We start from the raw sequence: 26,165 nt of genomic DNA on the forward strand, positions 1-26,165 counted from the left end.
TGCAGTATTTATGAAAGATGTAAATACATCTTGGACATCACATTGGTCCAATGTGATACATTGGTCCTAATCAAGATTAACTTTCCTGTTTTTTCATTAAAAAAAAAACACAAAGGAAGGGATCCCTGGGTGGCTCAGCGGTTTAGCACCTGCCTTTGATCCAGGGCGCGATCCTGGAGTCCCAGGATCGAGTCCCACGTCGGGCTCCCTGCATGGGGCCTGCTTCTCCCTCCGCCTGTGTCTCTGCCTCTTTCTCTCTCCCCCTGTGTATGTCGCTCATGAATAAATAAAATCTAAAAAAACAAAACAAAAAAAACAAAACAAAACCCACAAAGGAAAAGGCAAGGTACACGCTGGAATAAACATTTGTAAAAATGCATATATCCGACAAAGGACTTTTACAACATATAACAGATTCTTATAAATCAAGAATAGGAAGAAAAGCAACCTGATCTAAAAAAGTGGCCAAACAACTTGAACAGATACTTCACAAAAGAAATAAGAACAACCACAAAGCATGAGAAAAGCTCTCTACCATCATTAGTCATAAGAAAACGCTAATTAAGTACAAGGAGAGACACCCCTCCACACGGACTGGAATGGCTACAAAGAAAGACTGAGGATACCGAGTGTTGGTGAGGATGCGGAGGGAAAGAATTCTCCCAATTCGTAGTGGGAATGTAACATGGTACGACTTTGAAGAGGTTGACAGTTTCTTGTAAAATCAGACCTACATCGCCCCTGGGACCGAGCAATTCTACTAACAGATGTTTTCCAGAAAGAATGGGAGACATAGATCCAGACACAGACTTGTCCACTTGTTTGTGGCAGCTTTATTCATAATAACCTCACCTAGAGATAACCCAAATATCCATCAGCAGGTGCCTGGATAAAGGAATCGTGATACACGCCAGTGTAACAGCAAACACACACACACACACACACACACACACAGGAACAAAGTACAGACATATGCAATAGCAGGAATTTCAAAACATGTGAGCTAAAAAAAAAAAAAAACCCTACACACGAGTACACACTATCTGGTTCAATTTATAAGAAGTTCTACAACGGGCAAAATTGAGCTCCAGAAACAGAAAGTAGGTCAGTTGTAACCGAGGACTGGGGAGAGATCGCAAAGATAGAACTTTTTGTGATGAAAAAAAAAAAAAAACTTTTTGTGATAAAGAAAAACGTTCTGTATCTTCCTTGGGGTGGTGCTTACATGGTGCTCACATCTGTAGCAGCTCACTGAACCATGCAGTGAAAACGAGTACATTTTACTGTATGCAGATTGTACCTCCATTATGCAGATTAAAAAGAAAAAAAATCCTAATGAAGGGGTGGACAGAAGTCACCACAGCAATTGCTCTCAAATATTGGAATGTACACTAAGTCTCCAGGCTCCTGTTTGCTTCTGTTGGGTAGCATACGTCAGGAGGCCAAGTGTCCATCGGAGGAAGAGGCTTAGTGCGTAAGAATTATAATTTTAAAATCAAGAGATAACGAGATTGTATCGCTTCTTGATACAAAAAGTGAATGAAAGTCTAGAGTACAGATATTTTAAAGGTGAGCGATGAACTTGGGATATCATTATGCTGTTTTGTGGTTAAGTATGTTTAAATGTATTTGAATCCTGAGTTGCCAAGGAGCTCAGAAAAATGTGCTGAGTACACAAGTGTGCCTTTTGGGAGGGGATGAGTCAAACGTGTTAGACTTATCAAATGTTTAAGAAAATGGGATTAATCAAGTATGTAAACAGTGTCAAGTGTTTAGGAGCATTTAATCAGTCACACTTCTGATTGTTGATCAAAGAACTGAGAACGTAATTTCTCTTACTTTTGTACAAATTTTACTGTATTTACATTTCAATAAGATCAAGTCGAGCCTAGATTTAAGAAACACCGTGAAAATGTATTCTAATGCAGTATCTTAGATTAAATATTTATAAGTATTGTCCTTTCTATACCAAAACTCTGCTTTGACAGTAAAGCTCGACGGTATAGTTCACACACTTCCTTCTTGCCTTAAGAAATTTAATTTCCAGGGAAGTTTTCTTCTACTTTACCTCAAAACCCTGTAAACAGACCTTACGGTTTACTGCAATGCATTTTTACAATAAAATTATTTGGCAATACATAACTTAGCTATCTTACAATTCTTATGAAGAAAATTTACAGGAGATAATGTGTCAATTTTGGCTTTACTTACGATTCTCCTCTGTGCCCCCTATTTCAGTTTGCCCCTCATCTCTCACCCTCCAATGTGAAGATGAAAGTACCCAGGGGCCTTTTTTTCTCCCTGCAATTGATTTCCACCGAGGGCCTATCCTAGGTGTAATGACAATAATCACTGAACCTCGAAAGCAGAGGCATTAAGCACAATTTACATGAATAATAGCCTCTGCTGACATTTAATTGAGTGTTTCTAACCTATTTAATCTTATTAGGTAGGCAGGATTTTCATCAATTTACAGACAGAGAAACCAAGGTCATGCAATCTGCAAGTGGCAGAGCCAGGACTCAAAACTGGTGAACTCCAAAGCGGTTAGGGTCTGTAACTCCTCTGAGATGAATTCCACTCCAGCTGAAGCTATAGATTGTCCTCCCGGGTTTGTTATTTCTTGGTGTCATCAACCAATAATTTTTGAAGATTTTTTCTTTTTTCTTCTGTATCCAGAGCACCGTTAAGTAGTTGTGATTCATTTTCATTCAACCCTCTGATCGGTACTTGTACCACTGATTCCTACAGGGTCAGAATCCAGGGTACTGGTAGGTTTTGTTTGTTTCCAGTGGAGGCTTGACTTTGAGGGGAAAAAAAAAAAGGATAGTCCATCCTTGGTTAGGACCCATCTGCTTCCTCTTTACTTTCCCTCTGACTCCTCCCATGCACTGAAAATGTGAGCTAATGAATAAGAAGTGAATTCTTGGTTAAAACGACAGTGTGAAGTATCTGCAGAATAAATATTTGCAGCCCCTTGTGCCAAGTGTGTGGCACCCAGTAGGGGTTCATTCAATGTTTACTGAAGAGAATGACACTTCCATTAATTCATTCAGCAAACTATTTAACAATCCTCAGCCAGGTCTTTTAAGGACACATAGTTCAATACAATGGCAATTCACACACAGTCACTACTTTGAAGGAATCTGGGGTCTAGAATAAATAGGGTGCACTTAATGATGTTAGAGGAAAAGAAAACAGTAACTGCTGATCTAAGACTGCCAGTCAAGGTTCCTGACTCTGAAGAGGTTGGGAAGACAAGGAAAGAAATTTCTTCACCCTTTAAATTGGCTTATTTCTTTGGGTATCTTTTTTTTTCACGCTCTCCGCAGCAATCTCATGACCTCAAACTTTTCTTCTCTCTGGGTTAATCCCACATCTTTGTTGTGATTTGTCTACTTCCCCTTTTCCTCCCAGACATCATCTCTATTTAAATAGTGCGCCAGCACTGCAGACTCCGTGTATCAAAACCTGCGCTCATAATTCTCTACCAAATCTGTCCCTGACTTCTTGAAGATTGGAAGAGAAAATGTGGGGCAGGACAATGAGAAGTAGGAAGTTCACCGCCATGTAGACACAGGGAGACAGAGAAACAGCAAAGAACAGGATGGCACCTAATAAAAAGTCTCCGGGTTTTTGAAATGTGTTCTTGTACCACCTCCATCCATTTCCTAATTTCTACCATAAAGGTAGAAAATGTAATCTTGACTTTCCCTTTCTGTTCTTGAACTAAAGTTTCCCAAGTCAAGGGGAAAAGCCATGCACTTGATGTTCCTGTGGGAAGGAATTGAGAGCCTCACTTCCATGAATACTGTCTGATTTCCTCTAATGGAGACTGGGACAGTGCAGTCGTGGTATTGAAAACACTGCAGGACTAAACATAATACTGCCCAATGAGACTAGAATTTAAGAAAAAAGGTGGGAGGGCAGGGGCTAGTTTGATGGTTACTAACATTTTTAGGAAGCTTTCCTCTCCCTATACATTATGTCTTTTTTTTTTTTTTTTTCTGTTCACTACACAGTACTAAGAATCTAGAGGAAAATAACACTCATGCTCGGAGTAATGGAATTAAGAGCATCAAGACATCATCCAGCGGATGGACAACTTGAAATGCTCTGGGGGCTCGTTTGTCTCTTCAATGCTTTTACTGGGACCCCCAAAAGGAGAAGAATAAATTATGTGAGCATGGCAAACTGGCTAGCTGTTCCAGAGAGTGGTTTTCCCATTTCCCATCCTCCCAGGCACAATTAAGACACATTTCCCAGAATCTCTTTCAGTGACATGGGCCATTCAACAAAGTTTTGTCCAAAGGAACATGGGTAAGGGATAAGGCTTTCAACCTGACCCACAAAAATGGTCGTTTTCTCTTCCCTCTCCTGGTGTGGGCTCCTTCAACAAAGAAGACTCTAGACTGGAGACAGGTAGCCCCAAGACGGAAGGAGTCTGGTCTCAGAATGATCATGGAAAGCTGTCCACTGACCAGAAACATCCAAACTGGGCTTTATGAGAGAGAAATAACCTCAGAAAAGTCATGCAACTATATCCCAGTTTCCTCATGTCAAGGGCTTGTAATAGTGCCTGATCAAAAGTAAAAGCTCAATAAATATTAGCTGTCATTCACAACAGCCCAAAACCTCTGCAATGCAGTGAAAGTGGTCCTAAGAGGGAAGTGCATAGCAATACAGGCCTACCTCAAGAAGTAAGAAAATTCTCAAACAACCTAAACTTACACCTAAAGAAGCTAGAAAAAGAACAAATGAAGCCTGAAGCCAGCAGAAGGAAGAAAATAATAAAGATTAGAGCAGAAACAAATGATCTAGAAACTAAAAGAAACCATAGAACAGATCGATGAACCCAGGAGCTGGTCCTTTGAAAAAAGTTCATAGAATTGATAAACCTCTAGCCAGACTCATCCAAAAGGAGAAAGGATCCCCAAAAAGAAAATCACAAATAAGAGAGGAGAAGTAACCAATACTACAGAAATATAAATAAGAGAACGTTCTGAAAAATGATATATGAACAAATTGGATGACCTGGGAGAAATGGATAAATTCCTAGAAACATATACACTACCAAAACTGAAACAGGAATAGAAAACTTGAATATTAGCTGCCATTATCACAGGAAACAAAGTTTGCCTCTTAATTTCCTTCTTTTTGCGGGGGTAGAGAGGCTAATGACAATCACTGGCTGGAACTGTCAGCTACAAAACACCACCGACTGGTACACTAGAATGTTTAAGTAGCGCAACAGTGTAATAGTAACTCAGAAAAAAAGATATTTTCTTCTGGGTGCCAAGCATTAAATTCTATGACTGGTCTCTTGCTAAAACACTCAAATCTAATAAAGATATGAAATATAAAAAGAATGTGATATCCCCTTTCTTCCCTTGACAATGAGCATTTGGAACATTTAAAAGTTCTGACAACCCACATCATTTCTGTGGTTTCAAATCGACACAATTTGTACAGAGAATACTTTGTGCTGCTACAATATTTAACTGATACAGTTTAATAACAGTAATAATCAACTTTTATTGATTTTACATAAATAGCTTATAGAATGCCTTTCCAAACCATTTTTTCCAATATATTTATGTTACAACACACATTTCTTTATGAAACTATTTGTTAAATTTTTTTGCACAGAAAGTGGGGAAAAGTGGAGGGAGAAGAGGGAAAATAAGATTTCAAAACTAATCTTCAGTGATAGGCCTAAATATTTGGCAATTACTTCCTTTTATAGGAAATTAGAGGATTGTAACTTTGAAACATATCAAAAGTGCAGTGCATCCATTTAATTTAAAAAGCAGTATTGTCAAATATATTATTTAGGCATCAAATTTCCCTTTCTAAATATATTCAGGCTCACATAATTTTATACTTATTAAATAATGGTTTAAAACAATAACCATCAAAGTCTTTCAATAATCCCAGATCTGGATTAAATCTCATGGTAGCGTCAGTATTTTTTTAAAGTTCTAATTTATTTTTTCATCAGTAAAATGTAGTATTTGACAATGTCCCCAGAGAATAAGCTTCCCCAGAGAATAAGCTTTATTAAGATGATAATCTTATTAAACCTGCTATTAATTAGGTCATTTAACTTAGCCGCTAATATGTTCTATCAGAATTTTTTTTTTCCACACTGATGTATCCACTTGAATACTATAGGTAGTCATTATCATACCAACATCGAAAACAACCATTCCTGAAACAAGGAATCATGTTTATACTAGTTCTTTGTTATGATGCTTAGTCTTGGTATTATCAAGCACAATGTATTTTCCTTAATGAATATGGGTGGATTAAGGCAAAAGGACATAACCTAGTCCCCTCAATAGTTTATTCTTTATCCTTATAAAAACTATTGTTGAGGCTATACAAATTACAGATATGCTGGCTAGAGAGAGACAACTTGTCCTTGAGACCAACACCTAGTATTGTAAGCATGAGGTTAAAATTTCAGGTGTTCACAGCATTCTCTCCTTGACCTACCATCATGATCATTCCTCAGCAGTACCCACAATGTGGACTTTCAAATACCACTTACTTGCCATGTCTCTTGGTAGTACGTATATAGATTATTTTTCCTTATTAAAAAGATTTTATAATATTTAATAGTAGGGTAATAATCTACTCAGTCTTTGTAAGCTCTCCACTGAATAATTTTTCATTTTTACAACCATTTTTTGTATGGGTGTTGCACTTTTCTTCTGTCATCTTCTTCACATAACTAAGTGGTCCCTTCCCTTCAAAGGAGGAAGGATTTTTGAACGAGCCTCCAATTCTATCCCACAAAGTGAAATACTGTCCATAGTTATAGTCGAAGAACATGTGGTGGTCTGTATGATGGGCTGAGCCATTAATAAATGGCCTTAAGATTTGGGGAACACGGAAATCACCATCATGAATGGAAATTGTCCAGATATTAACCAAGATGTATAAACTTAAGTAAACCACTTTGTGTAATGGGAAGATAAAAGGGTATATATGGTAAGGTAGACTCTGAAGGAAGCCATCCACAGGGTGAAAAGCATGACTTGCAAATGGAGTAGGAATCTTCCAGAGATGATGAGGTTTGTGTATGCGCTACAGAAGAAAAGAACACAGTTAAGAACCACCTTTACTTTTCAACTTAGCTTTTCATGCTCATGTTGTAGAAATAAAAACTCTTTAAATTCAGCAAAATCACTTTATAAAATGTACCTCTTTACCTAAAAACAGTAACATTTCAACACAGCCCCTCCAGACCCATAAAGAACACAAACAAAATGCACCTGGTATCTATCATAACTATGGCTACTTAGGTATTTAACAAGTGAGGGGAAACTCTTAGAAATAGAAAACAGAATTTGGGGGCACCTGGGTGGCTCAGTTGGTTAAGCGTCTGCCTTTGCCTCAGGTCATGCTGAGGTCCTGAGGTTGAGCCCAGTATCAGGCTCCCTCCTCAGCAGGAGTCTACTTCTCCCTTTGCCCCTCCCCCCGCCTGTGCTCGCTTTCTCTCTCAAATAAATGAAATCTTAAAAAACAAAAAACCCAAGAAAACAGAGTTTATAGATATACACTGCTGAGATGTATGTATTTTTCTCTTTTCCCTAAAAATGACTCTACCTTATACACAAGTCTATGATGAAGGCCTCTGTGAATCCAGTAGATCAGCATGTCCGTGAAAAAGAGGAAGGACAGTATACTAATAATGAGGCGAAACCAGCCTAGAAAAGATAACAGGATATATCAGAATCAAGATCCGGCTTCCAGGACCATAGTTTACTTGGTGCTCGTCCATCTATGTGCACAAAATATGATCCTAGACTCAAGCACTATAAACTATTTTGGCTAATACAATACATTATAAATTAATCTCCTTTAATTCTCTAGTATCTGCTTCTTTCCTCATTTCCCTCTCATAAAAACTTGAAGTTAAAATATGAAGGCACTTATGAGACAGAAAAAGCATACACTTAGGGCATCTTTATTATTTAAATCTTTGAGCATAAATAACAGCGTTTATTTTTCCTCCATATTAATCTTCGTAAAACATATTTTTACATACTATCTTCCTGCTTAGAATTTTTTTTCCACTAAATACCTCAAGCCCAGCATTTACTCCCTAACCCAGTCTTTTCTAATCTTTTCAGCCTCATCTGTTCTTGTACTAACCAGGCTGGTTTACTCAATGTCCTCCCAACATCTTAGAAGTCTTACCTCTTGTACCTTTACTTGTTCTCTTCAATGTATCTAGAATACTCTTTCTCCTTTTACTTTTACTCATAAACCTATCTACTTTTCAAGGCCTAGCCAATTCATCACCATACTGTATAATTTTTGTTCCTTCCTTTAAATATCTAACCTCTTACTTGGACAACAGGTGTGCTGGTGCCAGCAAGCCTGGGTTCCAGTCCCAGATCCACCACTTATTTGCTGAATGGCCTAGGCAAGTTACTGTATATTAATTTACTCCCTTATAGAAGGAACATAATAATAGGACCTAAGTCACAGAATTGATGTAGAATAAGATGGATTGATACATGTGAAAATCTTAGCACTATAGCTGGTACATATCAACATTCAATAAATGTTAACTACTATTCTTACATTCTAATACTAGATATACTAGAACTGTACCTTTATTAAGTAATTTCAAAATTTCACAAAAATTTAGTTAAGGCACTGCAGGACTATCTATAATAGAAAAAAAGGAATAATCTAAAGACCAAAAAAACTGGGATCATTTAAATAAACTATGGATATCTACACACTGTGATACTGTAACTAATATATAATATGTCCAGATTTACTTACATGAAAATACCAGCATATACACTACGACAAAAAAAAAAATCAAAGTCCAAACCAGTATGCATAGTAGGGTTATATGAAGCTTTCAGGCATTGAAAAGAGGAAGGATAGATATCAAAAGAGATGGGTTGTAGGTAGCAGGATAGTGGATCTAACAAACCTGTCTCTTGATTTTCTCTAATTATCATGAATTACTTGGGGTTTTTTTTTTTTTGAGTCTGAATTTAACACAGAGAATAGTGAATGAAAGCAAAGGTCTCTTTCTCTGATCACACCCAGCTTCCCCTGGGCAATATTCCATCTACAACCAAGACTTCAAAATTGATAGACGAGGAAATGTACTATGTGGCAAAGACATGAGTATATAAAAACAGAGCATTTAAACAATTAAACAACTTGTAATTATTTTAAAAGAAGAAAAAAAGAGGCAGATTTGGTTCTTTAGAGAAACTACTCTGTGCTTAACTTACCACTGGGAAACTCTCCTATGTCATCATATAATTTGCTGTAACCTCTCAACTCCAGCAGGAATAGTAATACGGTGGGAATACTAATCCACGGCAATGACTGGACAGTAAACATAATTTCTCTATAGACTTGATTCTGAAAGTGAAATCATCAATACTTAAAAATCACAAAAATCTCTGTTAAACAAAAACCAGTGTAAAATTGTCTTGGATTGGATTTTTACAATCTCTTTTATATGAAGGAGCTTGCTGCCAAACTGCTTCTGTGAAAATGTTAATATACTGGAACGCGCATGGAACATTCCTTTGTGAAGACCAAATGCAGTAAATACTTTAAATTCTGAAAATTTCTTTCCTTCCCACAATATCTGCATGCTAGATTTCTCTTCGTGGAATAAGCATGTCTTTCACAAATAACTTCTATCCTCAACCCTCTCTTGATTTTCTTTTTTTCAGTCCTTGTAGTCACTGATAAATACAAATAACTGGAATAAAAAGATGATTGTAAACAAACCTACAATCTCCTATCTAGTCAGAAAATAGATATATAGTAAAAACATATTTCAGTTTGTGAAAGTCAAACATTAAGACCATTGCACATATGAGTACCTTTATGCATCACTATTAGCAAATTCTTGTCTATGTATCCAGGAAGACACCAGGCTTGTAATTAAAACGACAACAACAAAGTTGGATTCATTTATTTGTTTAAATTAAGAGAAGGAGAGGAGGATCAGCCCTACCAAAAACATCTAACCCATCTGAGGCTGGTTGCAAAAATTTTACTTAATGGTTATAACCAGTTTAATCTGAAAATCTCACGCACAAATACTTATTATTTTTACTGTAACAGTAGTTAAGAAGTAGGTAAGAAAATCACTTACCTTTAAAAATTGTGGATGCTTCATCAATGAATGATCATAGACAAAGTAATAGCTCAGCGTTGCAAAGAAGAAATAAAGGATATAAGCACCAAGATTTGTCACAATCAGGAGACTAATAGTTTGTCGGAAGATGTCATCCTCAGACCATGAGGCTGGATAGATGTACGGTGTAAAAAAATAATAATCTGCAGCACTGAGTACAAGATCCATCTTAGCCCCTAAAGGATAAACACGTGCAACAATTACTTACCCATGCTGATAGTTCTCAATGCAAAGAACTTTTGGAAAACCATACATGAAGTTTCTGCTTTCGTAAGCATTTACAACACAAGTCTGTGGCTACCAGAATCCCTGAAATGCCATCTTTAGAGCCAGAAGGGACCTTAAATATCATCTCTAATCCAATCTCTTCATATTATACCCGGAGACATCAGAGCTCAGAGACACTAGGCCCAGAACAGGTTCTTCTCTAACAGCTAGCTGGCAAGGGGCATCAATTTAGATCTAGTGCCACCTTGGTGTTCTTTTCCAAAGTCTCCTTAGGCAGCGTGGCAAGTAGTAAAGATGCGGAATGCAGGGCATTCAGATGTTTCCTCTTTCAGCTACAAGGTTCAGTGGGACTTCTTTCCTTCAAAAGGACTCTGATTTCAGAGTTTTCTTTCAGTGCTGAGACTTAAGATAAATTTGCTAGATAGTATTTATGCTGCCACCTCAGGGACCATCTGTTCTTGTGACAGAAGGGAAAGGCCACTCCCATCGACAGAACAAAAGGAGACAGATTCTTGGGATTAAGAACTAGAATACGCTTATTCCTCTTGCTGCTAAATCAATACTCTAGGTCAGGGGCTGGCAACTGCAAACCTGTGACTAAAAGTTTGAGGAGGAGAATGCACACAAGGGCTGTCTGGGAACAATTTAAAATTGTCAACTGTCTTCAGTCAGGCCTGCCTCGAGCTTGGATCGCCCTTACATGGTAGTGAACCAGCCCACAGATTTTTGCCCGTTCTGTGAGACTTGTTCAAACACTTGTAGATGGGAATATATACTGACATATTATTTCTTTGCTACCAGGTTATGAATATCCTACAGTTTGGTGATCTTCTCTGCTGGTAAGGTTGTAGGGGAAGAGGCACGATCCTACACTGCTCTGGGCTTGCAAAGTGGCGCAGCTCCCATGCAGAGCAACGTAACATGCTGCCCCGGTAATCCGCCACCACTGCGAATTTATTCTGCATTCAGGCTGTCATCAGGTTTTATCTTGGCTAATTCATCAGTGTTATGTTTAGCGATTTCATGATCAGCAGAGTCATTTTCACCATACTTTCAGATGTTTTTCACTACACTGTTTCCTAAATTTCCAAATCCTCCTTTCTTAATACTAACATCTGTCTTCAGCAGGAGTTCTTCATGATATATCCTAGCGTGTTTCACAACCAACAAGGCAACCAGTGGCATTTATGTACGTTCCTGTTGTCAAACCCACTTAATCAAAACATGGTTAGGATCTTCATTTCCCGGCCTGGGCTGTGGCTTTTTGCTTTTCATTAGTCCTTGGTCCTTGCCACCAGCGTAGAACTTCAGTAATCTGTTTCCCTGTAAGTCACATGTAGTAGTAATTCCTACGCCGTCTTCTTCAGCAGAGGGCTCACAGACACCACCACATGCAAGCTCCTACAAGAACTCCATGCGATTACTAGGGACGGATGCTTCCCTTCATCCTGTCATTCATATGGGCTATCTGTAACTATTTTAAAAAATATTTCTAGGGATCCCTGGGTGGCGCAGCGGTTTGGTGCCTGCCTTTGGCCCAAGGCGCGATCCTGGAGACCCGGGATCAAATCCCACGTCGGGCTCCCGGTGCATGGAGCCTGCTTCTCCCTCTGCCTATGTCTCTGCCTCTCTCTCTCTGTGTGTGTAACTATCATAAATAAATTTAAATAAATAAATAAAAATTTAAAAAAAAATAAAAAATAAAAAAAAAATATTTCTACATGCAATTAAACCCAAAGTGACAATTATAGTCTCAGCAAAGAGCAGAGGTAGGAGTACCTGACAGGTGTACCAACACACAGTGAGCACCTCAGTCAGTCAGAGAAAGCCCGTGCCATTAAATGAATTTGAGTGCCAATCTTTAAAAAACAAAACAAGACCTTCTGGTTTTTCGGGCCTTTTCAGACTCTGAAACTACAGCTAAGGGACTGTGGACCTATGTTCCTTTGTGTTGTTTATTTAACTGATGTAAAGGATTTGGATAGCTTTTCACTTTATGCTATTTAAAGCAATGAAACAACGATTAACCCAATTTTGCATAAATTTCTATAAGCAGAAGTGCTAGGATGAAGATGAACTGCATTGATAACTTTGGTAGATTATCGATAGGTTGCTCTGCATAGGAGCTGCACCCCTTTGCAAGCCCAGAGGACTGCAGGATTATGTCTATTTCCCTAAAAACTTACCAACAGAGAATATCATCAAACTGTAGGGTATTTGTTAATCTGATAGCAAAGAAATGATATCTCAGTATATATTTATCTTTTTCTTACTATGAGTGAGGTTGAGCATCATTTCACATATTTAGAATATTTATTTTCTGTGAAATTATGTGTTTATCCCTTGCCCATTTTTTTTTTAAGATTTTACTTATTTATTTAAGAGAGACAGTGTACACACATGCAGTGGTTAAGAGAGAAGCAGGGAGCCAGATGCAGAGCTTAATCTTAGGACCCCAGGATCCTGACCTGAGCCGAAGGCAGCTGCTAAACAGACTGAGCCAGCCAGGTGCTGGGTTTTCAGTTTCTTAAAATCAAATTCTAGGGGAGCCTGGGTGGTCCAATTGGTTAAATGTCTGCTTTTGGCTTGGATCATGATCTCAGGTCCTCAGATCAAATCCCAGGCAGGTTAAGTCCTCTGCTCAGCTGGAAGTCTGCTTCTCCCTCTCCCTCTTGCTCTGTGCTCACCTTTGCTCTCAAATAAATAAAATCTTAAAAAAAAAAAAAAATCAAATTCTAGAAGTTCGTTATCAATTTCTAGAAGTTCTTTATTTATTAAGAGTATTTAGCTCCTTGTTTGTGGTAGGAGTTGTAAGCATTTCTTTCCCCTCCCTTTGTCATGGAAAATTTTAATTAACTAATGTCAAATGTCAGATATGGACACATATCCTTCATCATATGTTGTTAATTCATTAAAATAACAAGTATTAAGTACTACACTAGATAATGAGCATACAAAGATGGAAAAGATGTATCTTTTCTAAATCCATCTGAAAGGCAACTATAGAAACAATTACATCAATACAAGTGCTATAATAAAAGTATATACACAAATTCTATATAATCAGAAAAGACAACAAAACTACCCCAGTTTATAGTAGAAGGCTCCATAGTGACAACATCTGATTCAAGCTTTAAAGGCCATTATCAGAAAGAAAAGGTTAGGGACGGCCATTTCAAATAGAAATAACAACTTGTAGGTGCCTGGGGGGCTCAGTCTGTTAAACATCAAACTCTTGGTTTAGTCTCAGGTCATGATCTCATGGGTCATGGGATTGAGCCTCAGTGGGGAGTCTGCTTGAAGAATCTCTCCCTCTGCTTCCCACCCCCAATAAATAAATAAATAAATCTAAAAAGAAAGAAAGAAAGAAAGAACTTGCCAAGGAATGGAAAAAATCATGGTACATTCATTACTCATTGAGTGTTGCTCGTGGGTGCCAAATAGTGAGATAGGGATGAAATGGGGGTGGGGGGAGAGAATGTGCCAGGATAAACCTGGTAAAAGGAAATTGGTGTCAGGCTGTGAAGAGCTCTGCTGCCCTGATAGGGAATATGACTTTCCCTCATACATGATGGGGAGATACTAAAGGTTTCTGAGCAGGAAAGAGGTTCTAATCAGACCCATATTTCAGAGAAACCACTCCATTAGGAATATGAGTACTGATGAGAAGCAGAAAGACTAATTTGGTTGATCCTGTGGTAGACTAGCCCAGGAGCTCTAAAAACACACATACATATTCATCAGAGATTTAGCAGGTAAAAAACCCACAGGGCTTGATGACCAATTAAATACTGGAATGTGAACAAGGAAGAAGTCTAGGATGGCTGTGAAATTTCAGCTGGCCAGAGTAGATGGTAATGTCATCAAGAACTGAACAAGGGAATGCTGGGAGAGCTGACAGATTTGGTGCTACAAGGACAGGGGTGCATAAAGAATGAGGGATTCATTTTGGGTCTTAAATCTAATTAAGCAGAGACTAATAAGCTTTAAGTCCATGCTTACTCTTAAACATAGGCAGTGGTCTACATATAAACATGAATCCCAAGTTCAAAAGTGAGCTTGTAAGCAGCTGAAATTGAAGCCATAAGGAGTAGAGGCTGCCAAGGGAGATAATATAGCAAACAAAGTACACTAAGCAGTAGTAGCAGGAAACATAAACATTTAAAAACCAAACAGTTGAGAAGGATATTGTGACACCACTAAAAGTTGGTTAAGAGTTTATGGACCGGGATCCCTGGGTAGCTCAGCGGTTGAGCCCGTGCCTTCAGCCCAGGGTGTGATCCTGGAGACCCAGGATCAAGTCCCACATCGGGCTCCCTGCATGGAGCCTGCTTTTCTCTCTCTCTCTCTCTCTCTCTCTCTCTCTCTGCATGTCTCTCATGAATGAATAAATAAAATCTTAAAAAAAAAAAAAAGTTAATGGACCAATCTGGATGTTACCTAGAGTGTCCCATAGCCCTAAGTCAATATGGTACAGTCCAGCCAAACAATTCAAACATTAACTAAACTCCCCTTTATTCAACCTTTAATATCAGATGCCAGTAATAAGTTTCAAAAGATCTCAGTCCTTGACTTTAAACAATTCTATAGTTTTGCTTTTATCTGAAGACCACGCTAATTGTGTTAATTTGTATATTCCCTGCACATAATTGCTGTTATACTGAACCAGTGCCTGGACGGGAGGAAGACATGTGTACCTCAGTCATTCCAGAGGCAGTTTAGATCCCGTGAAATGAAACCTATTTTGTGTGTTTTTAGAATTTGGATTTCAATTCATTCTATTTGTTGAATGTAATAATGAAGTATTCATAAACATATCGCTATACTTTCTGACATCTAACAAAAAAATCTTCTGAAATCAGTTAACAATATGATCTCAAAACTGCAATTCAAATTTGAAGTTTATATTCAAAGCCACGTCTGTAAAGGTTTATCTTGTTAAGGTTTAGAGACTAAGTCCCCAGAGTTTCGCCACCATCTGACACAGAGAAGTTAGTCAAAAAATAGGAGCTATTATTACTGCTGTTACTGGGCCACAGCAGAGTCAAAATTACTCTAACCTACGGAAGAATAAAGTGTCATTTGATTTTTCTTTGAAAAATAATTGATAACATCTAATATCAACATCTGCTATATAAACACTTGGTACCATACATATTAGCTCCTTTGACCCTTTCAAGAAACCCTAAGAGTTAGGTACTAGAATTATAAGTACTAGTATTATTAGGTACTAGTATTATGGATGAAGAAGCTGGGCACAGGCAAGTCAAGTAATCTGGGGTGCCTGGGTGGCTCCGTCAGTTAAGTGTCTGCCTTCCGCTCAGGTCATGATCCCAGAGTCCTGGGATTGAGACCTGCCTAAGGCTCCCTGCTCAGTTGGGAGTCTGTTTCTCCCTCTGCCCCTCACTTAGCTCATGCTCGCCCTCTCTCAAATAAGTAAAATCTTTAAAAAAAAATTTCAAGTAATCTGCTTGGGATCATCAAGTAAACAAACGCTGGGGCTGGAACACAAACCCACGCAGTCTGGTTACAAAGTCCCAAGCTCTTCTACCAAGACTTGAACGAAGTTCGACTGCCTCTTCATCACTATCTCAACTCTTCAGCTTCTTAATTTTGTAAATTCTCAATGATGGCAAACTCACAGAATTTTGCATAAAATTTTAAGGCGTGTATACTCCCTTAAGTCCGGGGCTCCACAGACCCTAAGTTAAATAACCCTGACTGAAACAGAAGCTTTATATTGTTTTACTTCTACAGAAACAAAACTTTTTCATAAAACACAGTTACTAAAAAAACCACAATTAGGCTAGAATGAGTCTACAATTACTCTGGCTTTACTGTAAAAGTATAGATAATAATAGTTAACATTTGTTGAGAACCAGGTATTATTTAAAAGCATTTTTTTTTAATTTATCACCTTGCTTAGTTCTTTTTCTTGAAAGATTATTTATTTATTCATGAGAGACACAGACAGACAGGGAGGCAGAGACATAGGCAGAGGGAGAAGCAGGCTCCCTTCGGGGAGCCTGACATGGGGCTGATCCCAGAACCCTGAGATCACAACCTGAGCTGAAGGCAGACCCTCAACCGCTGAGCCACCCAGGTGCCCCACCTTGCTTAATTCTTACAACCCTACCAGGTAGGTAGGTACTTCCATAACTTCCATTTATAGACGGAGAAACTGAGGGCGAGAATATTTAAATAATTTGTTAAGTACTAAGTAACAATTAGGATGTATATTCCAGAATCTTGTTTCTCAGCTTCTACATTGTAATTATCTCTCAACTTATATACATACAGATGGGGAATTCTGAATATCTCATACTAATTGCATTACATAATGAGCGGAAAAGCATCCTCTAAGTGATCGAGGATCATGCATTTATTATTATTTTTTTAGATGCTTATCATTAGAACCCTAACCCTAAACACACACCACTGTGGTGCTGTAAAGTCAGATAACCTGCTGGAAGGTTTAGGTTAGAAATAATCTAGCTAACACAAGCTTGACAGGTTGGAAACTTTTCATTCGGACGTTTGGAACTTTACTTATTGATACCACCTTCAAATTCACTCTGCTGTAACATATGGATGCCAGTAGGCATGATGTTTTCCTTTTCGGATGCTAACTTTAAAAAAAAAAAAAAGATCGTATGTATTCATGAGAGACGCACGCAGAGAGGCAGAGACACAGGCAGAGGGAGAAGCAGGCTCCAGGCAGGGAGCCCGATGCAGGACTGGATCCCAGGACCCCGAGGTCACGACCTGAGCCTGAGGCAGACGCTCCACCGCGGAGCCTCCCAGGCGTCCCTAGGATGCTAACCTAACGGATGATTCCCCTTCCCTTCCAAGGCTTCTCGACCCGCGTGGATTGCTGTCCGTCCATCCTAATTACGTCGCAGTAAGTGGGGTTTGCACCGTAGCGGTCAGGAGGTCACCACCTAATTTCTTTGCCCCTTAAAAAAAAAAAAAAATCCCCCCAGCAGAGAGGGAGCTCCGTCTCAAAGTAAAGCCTCAGTGTTCACCGGGCAGACTTCCTGCAGGTGTCCCGGCGCCCCCGCCCCATCACCGCGGCGGTGCGGGCCGGCAGGTGTCCCGGCGCCCCCAGCCTCCCCGGCGCCCCCCGCCCCCGCCCCATCACCACCGCGGTGCGGGCCGGCAGGTGTCCCGGCGCCCCCAGCCTCCCCGGCGCCTCCCGCCCCCGCCCCATCACCACCGCGGTGCGGGCCGGCAGGTGTCCCGGCGCCCCCGCCCCGCCCCGCCCCGCAGCGGGTCCCCGAGGCCGCCCGGGCGTGGAGCCTGCGGACCGCGGGGAAGGCACACGGCGGCCGCAGGGCTTCCTCAGCCGGGACCCCCCCGCCGGCGGCTCTCCATGCGCCCTCGTTCCCCGCCGCCGCCCTCGCGTGAGCCCTACCTCCGGAGCGCGCGGCCCACTCGGCGTCCGCGGGGTCGCAGGCTGCGGGGCCACTGGGCGGCGGGCGGGCGGGCAGGGCTGGGGGGCGTGGCCGGGCACGCGCTCCCAGCGGCGGCGCCGCCAGCCAATCAGCGGCCGGCGGCATAAGCTGATATGACGGCAGATCGCGCGACTTGGCTGCGCGCGGCTCTCGGCGGTCACGTGGGCGCCGCGCGCCCGGCCACGCCCCCTGCGCCCGCCCGGGAGGTGCGGAGCCGAGCCGCGGGGGCGGGGCCTCAGGGGTTGTTTCCGTCCGCTCTCGGCGGGGGGGGGGGGGCGCTGCGGGGGCAGCGCGGCCTTGGCCGGGGGCAGCTCGCGGCGTTGATGCGGACCTGCCTACGGGCGCTGCGCCTCGAGGCGACCCATCGGTCCGAGGAGTTGAGGGTTGACGGGGATTTGCCGGCCCCAGCGCACGAAGCCGACGTGCAGCACTGAGCGCCCGGAATTTGGCCGAACCCGTTTAGGTGGGCGTGTCCGTGACAGGCGCCTTTAGACGGAACAGGTGAAGCACACGCATGCGCACTAAGTGGGGCTGCGTGTGGCCCCCTGGAGGTCTGCTTTTGCCCGGGAGTGGGTGGTTCCTTTATTAATTTTTTTCCCTTTTGTTTTGTAGTTCTTTGCTTTTTCTAAACGTGAATTGCGTTGATCACACTTGTCAGTGGGATTCCTGGGAGCCCCAGGACTGTGCAGCTTCTCGAAAGGCCAACCGGCCGCGTCAGCATCATCTGGGAGCTGCTCGGAAATACTCCTGGGAACCAGTCAGGCCTCCTGGACCAGAAGCTCCCCGAGGGCCCCCAGGACTCTGTGTTTTAACAAACAAACCCGAAATGAGTCTGACGTTTGTTAAAGTCGGAGAAGAACCACCGCTCTAGTGGATTTGACCAATCAGAAGAGAATCTGGTCCTCCTTCCGCTTTGCTCCTCCCAGAGTGATAAGTAGAAGGGGAAAAAGAGTGCTGGGAAAGTGAGAGATGACTAAGTTTGGGAAAGATGCGTTTGTTTCCTTGTAGGACCGACAGAAGTGCTGTCCTAGGAGGGGGGAAGTTATTAGACTCCAATCATAAACACCTTTTATATGAATGTTTTAGATACCAGTGGCTTCCATCCTATTATTTATCTATTTATTTACCTATTTATCTACCTATCTATTTATTTATCTATGAGAGATCCAGAGAAAAAGAGGCAGAGACAGGCAGAGGGAGAAGCAGGCTCCACGCAGGGAGCCCGACGCGGGACTGGATCCCGGGTCTCCATGGGATCACACGCTGGACCAAAGGCAAGCGCCAAACCACTGAGCCACCGGGGCTGCCCTGCATCCTATTTTTTAATTGGCCTGTGACAGTATATTAGTTTCAGATGTACAGCACGACGACGTGATAATAGTATATTCGTTTCAGGTGTACAGCACAATGACGCGTGAAAGTGCCTCCTACTTTCCAAATCACGTTTTCTTTGTTTCCTTTGTTGTTCTCATTTAATCCTTTAATTTGGGGGATTAAGATTTTTATGTTTCATTTCTGAGGAATGTAAAAATGTGATTGACCGTCAAAATAAGACGGCCAGGTATTTTGCCAGCAAACATGGGTTTGAGAATAGCAAGAGAATTGAAATTTGGGATAAGCAGGGTATGGCGAAATCATAGGCAAATCCCCAGAACAAGAGAGGAATGTTGGTTTATAGGGGAAAGGGGGAGGTTGGGAAGGCTGTCGCAAATAAAAAGCCCATTGGAATAAACAGAGTTGGAAGTAGAATGGCTTTTCAGGGGCTGTGGGTTGTGACAATCTTTTATTGGCTGGGCTGTTGCCAAGGCAGAGGAAAACCTTCCTCCTGCCGGGGTCCTAAAATAATAGCAAAAGTACATGGACTTGCAAAGTTATGCTCTTCCGGTTGAGTCTGCAGTTGACTAGGAGCGGTAGGTGTGAGAGCTCTCCCAGCTGGCCTCTCAACTCCATTATGGTTAGATTGCCTTATATTCTCACAGATTTATATGTACATATATATAGTATATACAAATATATGTGTATTTTAAAGATTTTATGTTTATTCATGAGGCAGAGATATAGGCAGAGGGAGTAGCAGGCTCCTTGTGGGGAGCCTGATGTGAGACTTGGTCCCAGGACCCCAGGAGCCGAAAGCAGAGGCCCAACCACTGAGCCACCCAGAAGCCCCTTATTCTCACAGATTTAAAAGGTATTTAGTACAAAAGTTCCACATTTGTGGCTGCTGTAGCCTTGCCTATAGGACTCGTTTAGTCTACGAATATATTTTTTCCTTTTCCGTGAATTAAGTAGTTTCACATTTAAAAAAATGACCTACTGTGAAAGATTGGGAAATCTGACCTTGAAATTATAAACAAACTTGAAATAAATATCCTGAGTAGCTGGAATTTTATCATTGAATATGTGGTAGATAATACAACACCACCAGATAGTGATAAATGTGGAGAAAACAAAAGGGTGAAAGGATCAAAATTGATGAGGGCTGTTGTTTACCCAGCATGGTCAGAGTCCCTTTCTTTGTGTGGGGAACGTTTAACCAGAGTGGAGTTAGGGGGCCTCATTTACTTACAAGATTCTAAACTAGGATTTAGAGTCTGAACGTTTTTGATGAGCTGGTAGGGCCACTGGCTCACAAACATCTGTTTGTATGAATTTAGTTTTTAGAGAGAAAGGAGTATTCAAGAAAAAGGTAGGTGCACAAGTACCCAAAACCAGAGGAAAAGAAGATTAATTCCTCAACCTGTGCCATGGGTTAGGTTTTAACTTCTAGTGTGGTACTTAATATTCTAGGGATCAGAGATCCCTCTGAAAATGAGATGAAATCTGTTGTCTGTCCCCCCCAAAGTACACAATGCATACAGTAGAAGCTCTTCCTAACCACTGTCCACTTAACTAATGTTCTCAATACCCTTTCTGAAACATGCCAGCTGATCCCTAGAAAATACTAAAGACTCACAGCTAGTAGCTTTCACTTTGGTTCACACCTATGTATCTGCTTCCACCAATTGAGTGGAATGCTTAGCAAGGGTCAGTTGTATTTGCTACCAATCTATTTCCATCATAGGCCTCATAATTATATAATTACACAAATTGATAAAATTTGAGTCTGCAAAGAAAAAGAATTGTTTTTTTCAGGTATTTATTTATTGTACAGCGAGTGAGAGAGCACAAGCAGGAGGGTAGAGTGAGAGGGAGAGAGAATCCGAAAACAAACTCATGCTGAGTATGGAGCCCGACAGGAAGTTTGATCTCATGAGTCCAAAGATCATGACCAGAGCCAAAACCAAAAGTCAGAGGCTTTAACAGGACAGAGACTGTCCCACCCAGGTGCCCCAGGAATTACTGTTTTTAGGAAGACCAAAAATGCGTTGGGAAGACAGGATAAAGGTGAGTGCCAATAAAAATAGCTGAAACTGGGTGTAGGCCAGATGGTTATGAGACACTAGAAAGATTTTTTTTAAGATTTTATTTATTCATGAAAGAAACAGAGAAGGCAGAGACATAGGCAGAGGGAGAGGCAGGCCCCTTGCAGGGAGCCCCACAGGGGACTCAAAACCGGAACTTCAGGATCACGCCCTAAGCCAAAGGCAGACACCCAACTGCTGAGCCACCCAGGCATCCCCAGAAAGACTTTTTAAAGCTTCAAATCTGGTAGGATTCTACATTCAACTTGATTAGCAAGAGTCCTTAACTTGTCTTTACTGGGAACAAATTAAAACAGAAATGCAAAGCGCTAGGCACATAGTTTATGCAATGAAGACTACCCAGAACTTCAGCCAGGGGGACTGTACTCAAAAGAAAGGTCTTGGGGAGTGACTGAGGAATAAATACCTAGGTAAAAATAAAATTCTTAGGGTATATGCATTGATGAGGATGTAGATTAGGTTTCATCTGACAGATACCCAAAATAATAGTGGCTTACTCCAGAGAAAAGTTTTTCTTTCTTTCACATAAAAGTGTTAATTAGCATACTTGTCTGTGGTAACAAACCCTCAATTTATAATGATCCCAACACAATAGAAATTTTTCTCTTTCTTTTCTTTTCTTTTCTTTTCTTTTCTTTTCTTTTCTTTTCTTTTCTTTATTTTCTTTTCTTTTCTTTTCTTTTTAGAAATTTATTTTTCACTCAAAACACAGTTCACATGGATGATCCTGATCATTGGGTGGCCCTCCTCTGCATGGAATCCAGATTTTTCCACCTTGTAGTGGAAAAATTTTCTGTGTCTTATCTAGAGAAATGGGAAAGAGGGGATTGAACATGCATAGCCACTTTTTTAAAGGCTTGGTCTGAAAATTCCATGCATTCTTTTGTTACCAATCTCAGTGACTACACAACTCAGTTATATGGCTAGGTCTAACAGAAAGGGAGGCTGAGAAATGTAGCCTTCATTCTGGTCAGCTAAAATCAGTTCCTAGGGGCACCTGGATGGCTCAATTGGTTAAGCATCTGCCTCTGGCTCAGGTCATGAGCTCATGGATTCTGGGATCCAGTCCTGAGTCAGGCTCCCTGCTCAGTAGAGAGTAGGCTCCTCCCTCTGCCTCTCCTTTGCCTGTGCATGTGTACACTCTCTCTCAAATAAATAAAATCTTAAAAAATAAAATAAAATCAGAGTTTCTATTGCTATAATAGTTATATCTTTATAACAAATCACCCAAAAATTTAATGACTTAAAACAAATATTTACTTCATGGTTTTTGTGGATCAGGAATCTGGATGCAGCTTAACTGGTCCTCTGGCTCTGGATCTCTCAAAAGGCTGCAGTGAAGTTTTGGCCAAGGCTCTATTTGGAGAGAGTTGGTTCCAAGCTCACTCAGTTGTCTGTAGCAGCCTTAGAAGACCACCTCCAAGTTCATTCACAAGGCCATTGGGAACCATCAAGTCCTTATTGGTTATTTCCAGAGAAATTGATTTCTTGCCATGTTGGCCTCTTCGTAGGACAGCTCATAACATGGGCGCTGCAATAGAGCAGGAAGGGGAGAAAGCAAGAGGGTGAGTGAGACTGAAGCCAGAATCGTTTTGTAACCTAATATTAGAAGAGATTGTGGTATTTTTATTAGAAGCAAATCATAGGTCCAGCCTACACTTAAGGGAGTGGATTTCACAAGGCAAGAACACCAGGAGGCAGAGATCATAGATAGTATTTTAGATGCTATCACAGTTACTCTGAGAAAAGGGAAAACCAATATTGGGAAACAAGCAACCAGTGTATTCATATTTCTTTCTTGTGATTCAGTCCTTGAATAAACTTTTGTCAATCAACCAACTAATCCCAACTATGCTGCGTAATAATAAAAGTTAACACTTAACAGGCATCAGGCACTGTTTTAATCTACTATTTGTATTAATGCTTACACAAACCCTTTGAGGGAAATGTATTTACATTTGAGCAACTTACAGACAAATTGAAGCACAGAGAATTTAAATAACTTGGCCGAGGGCACAAAACTTATAAGAGTTAGAGGAAGAATTATGAGCTCTTTGTAGCTGGCTGGTGGGTAGATTGGCCCATGGGAGTGTTGGGCCCTTTTCCCCTCTGATCTTCTTTGGATGGTTTTTGTTACAGGCATTAGATATTTTCCTTGAATGCAGATGCTGATCAATACTCCCTGAGAACCCTCCGCAGGTCTCTGGGATTTGCTCTCTGCATCTTTCTCCTGTCTGGCACTCTGTCCATGAACTTGAATTGCTTTCATCTCTCCATACTCTTCACTTCATCTCCTCAGCTTCATCTCCTCTCCTCAGCCCATTGGGCTCTAGCTAAGTGCTGTCCCTGCCCAGCATCCTTAGACACTCTCTCAGGGCAGAAAACTGGGGCAGTCCCTGGACTCATTCATTTGTTCCCCATTTCTCAGGCAGCACCGTCCTTGGTTATTTGACATCCCGTGTCTTGAAAGCCATTCTTTGGTGTGTTGTTTCAGGCAGAAGGGTAAATCTGATCCCTCTTCCTCCCTCTTGTCTAAAAACAAAAGTCAGAGCTCATGCTTCAAGCACTTCTCTGTACCATCTTCTACAGAATACAGAAGAGTACATAACATTTTTGGAAATTTGTGGCCATCCTCATCGCCATCCTGGGACTGCGATCCCATGTTATGAGGCTGTCAGCAGTAACTGAAGGAGTTTTTGTGATTCACCTCTGTGAATCGTGGAGAATGGAAGCAATGCCTCTTCAGGACTGGGTGATGAAACAAGACCCACAGTGAAAAGAGAGGCAGCCTCCTCATATCTCCTTGGAACATGGCCTGACTACAGTCCAGTAAGGACTGGAGGGTATGCTATGTCCACTTTTAACAAGCTAGTCTAGTTTCATCAAAGATGCAGGTGCATATTATTTAAAAAGACAAATACCATATGATAGCTGAAAAAGAGAAAAAAAAAAAAGCTGTGTCCACATCTTAATCCTGCCCTGCCCAGGTGACTATTCTTTACAATTTCAGCTGCATAGTATGTCATGTACCTCTCTATTCAAACAAACACAAATTAGTCATGCTTGCTGGGCCATCTAGGGATATCTTTCTCACTCTGGAGCCCTGGGATTAGGACTATGGGCTAGAAACAATGCTTTTACAGAATGCTGGCCATGTGACTCCTGTTAAACAAAATTCAGCCAAGTAGACCTGAATATCTATTTGGCTTTATTCAGCCACTCATGCATTGGGCAGCATCCCATCTAGCAAGAAGAGAGCAACTCCCAAGGAGGTGTACAAAATGGAAGGTGCGTATAGATGGGAGAAGAGTGAGGCAAGGAACTTAGAAGAGTGGATTGTTTCGGGCAAGATCCCCTTCCCTTAGGGGAAAGCCGAGGGTCTTCTGAGGCAGATTACCTCACTAATGCTGATGAGGAAGTCCTAGGCTGATTGGCTTAAAGTTCCACTCCTGGAAGAGGCTGAAACAGTTCAGTTGGGTGGGAAGTTTTGGTGGGGCTTAGCAAAAGTGACTCCATTTTGGGCCTGTTGTTTCTTTTTTAGCACTCCCTTCGACAGATTCCATAGCAACAGCAGAACATAGGATCTTTCACATGCACCAGTGAAGCACACCCATAAGTTTCCAGAAATAACAAAGGGAGAGATTTTGTTTGAGACCATGGGTAAAAGCAATGGATCTGCGACAGTTGAACTGCTAATGTGTTGTCATTCATAACCGTGGGCTGGTGGGTCCTGAGGAAATTTGAGTTAAAAATAAAAAATATGTGCTGGAATAGAATAATGCACAGACAGGATATTGATTTTCTCCAAGGAACTCCAAGCAGCTTCACAGGTCAAGTTAGGACTTGAAGAAGTGGGAGTTCACCAGTGCCAGGTGATAGATAAGACTGGAAGGGAGGGGGGAACTGTGTGCTGTGGAGCTTCACAGGTCAAGTTAGGACTTGAAGAAGTGGGAGTTCACCAGTGTCAGGTATAGGTAGGACTAGAAGTGGGGGGGGAGCTCTCTGTGCTGTGGGTGACAATATGAAAGAACAGAGTGTTCTGGAATGTGAACAAGGTATACTATAATGTTCAAGTTGAGAATTCTTATAAACAAGACCTGAGAGGTTGAATGAATTCTATTTGTTGGAATTCTTTGAAGCCTGGGATGAATTTCTTTGTGGGAAAATTTAATTAGCATCTGCCAGGCTTCTTGGGGATTCTAGTAATCCAGGATCACTCTAACTTAAATTCTCACTTTGAGGTCTTTAATACTACCAAGACAACAAGAATTTGGCCTGAGGGCTGGCTTTCAGTTCTAAATTCTTTTATTTTCTTTTTTTAAGATTTTATTTTTAAATAATCTCTACATCCAACATGGGACTCAAACCTACAACCCTGAGTTCGAGTCGCAAGCTCAGCTGGCTGAGCCAGCCAGGTGCCCCTCAGTTCTAAATTCTTGGCAGTGATTTCCTCCACTTGCCCAGCACCAGCATTTGAATTTATTTACTTCTGTAGTTCCCTGGAACCAGCGGTGGAAATTTTTTGTAAAGAAGTTAATCCAGATGCCTATGCCTAGATCACCAAATAATCAGAAACAGAATGAGAACCATCTTTCTGATGAAGGAGCCTAGCATTTTATTTACCGGCACCTTATCTGATGAGAAAACTGTTTCCAAATTTCTTTGCTTTAGAAAATTTGAGTAAATGAGAGAACGTGGAAATGGCTAGTCCAAATGACGACGGCTGGACTTCCTGGAACATCTTTTATCTACTTTGATTTTCACCAGTGGACTTTGAATACCAGAGCAGGTCCCAAGGTTTAGTGCCAAGATCAATAGTTTTGAAGACTTGGATCCAATGCCAGCCTCGTTACACATAAAGTTTGT

At 41.1% G+C, this 26,165-nt stretch overlaps 1 protein-coding gene and 1 long non-coding RNA gene across 3 annotated transcripts in view; one reads left to right on the plus strand and one right to left on the minus strand.

Annotated features, from left to right (window-relative positions):
* Positions 1-1,829: 1,829 nt before the first annotated feature.
* On the minus strand, positions 1,830-17,923 carry SC5D (sterol-C5-desaturase). 2 transcript variants are annotated; one of them, XM_038535873.1, is made up of 6 exons: positions 17,838-17,908; positions 17,247-17,379; positions 10,154-10,371; positions 9,273-9,405; positions 7,615-7,715; positions 1,830-7,092 (listed from the first exon to the last, which is right to left on the minus strand). In XM_038535873.1, exons 3-6 carry the CDS (start codon positions 10,361-10,363, stop codon positions 6,637-6,639), a joined length of 900 nt encoding a protein of 299 aa, XP_038391801.1. In that variant the 5' UTR covers positions 10,364-10,371; positions 17,247-17,379; positions 17,838-17,908; the 3' UTR covers positions 1,830-6,636. The 2 variants fall into 2 exon arrangements, with proteins under 2 accessions (XP_038391801.1, XP_038391800.1); XM_038535872.1 differs by lacking the exon at positions 17,247-17,379 and having other exon boundaries at positions 17,838-17,923.
* A 1,196-nt stretch (positions 17,924-19,119) lies between these two features.
* Positions 19,120-26,165, plus strand: part of LOC102157382 — a 64,051-nt gene continuing 57,005 nt past the window's right edge. The window contains exon 1 of the long non-coding RNA XR_005359138.1: positions 19,120-21,261. This is a non-coding gene — a long non-coding RNA (uncharacterized LOC102157382). The remainder of the gene's footprint in view (positions 21,262-26,165) is intronic.

Source organism: Canis lupus, chromosome 5 (assembly GCF_011100685.1).
Source record: "Canis lupus familiaris isolate Mischka breed German Shepherd chromosome 5, alternate assembly UU_Cfam_GSD_1.0, whole genome shotgun sequence".
Taxonomy (NCBI): Eukaryota; Metazoa; Chordata; class Mammalia; order Carnivora; family Canidae; genus Canis; species Canis lupus.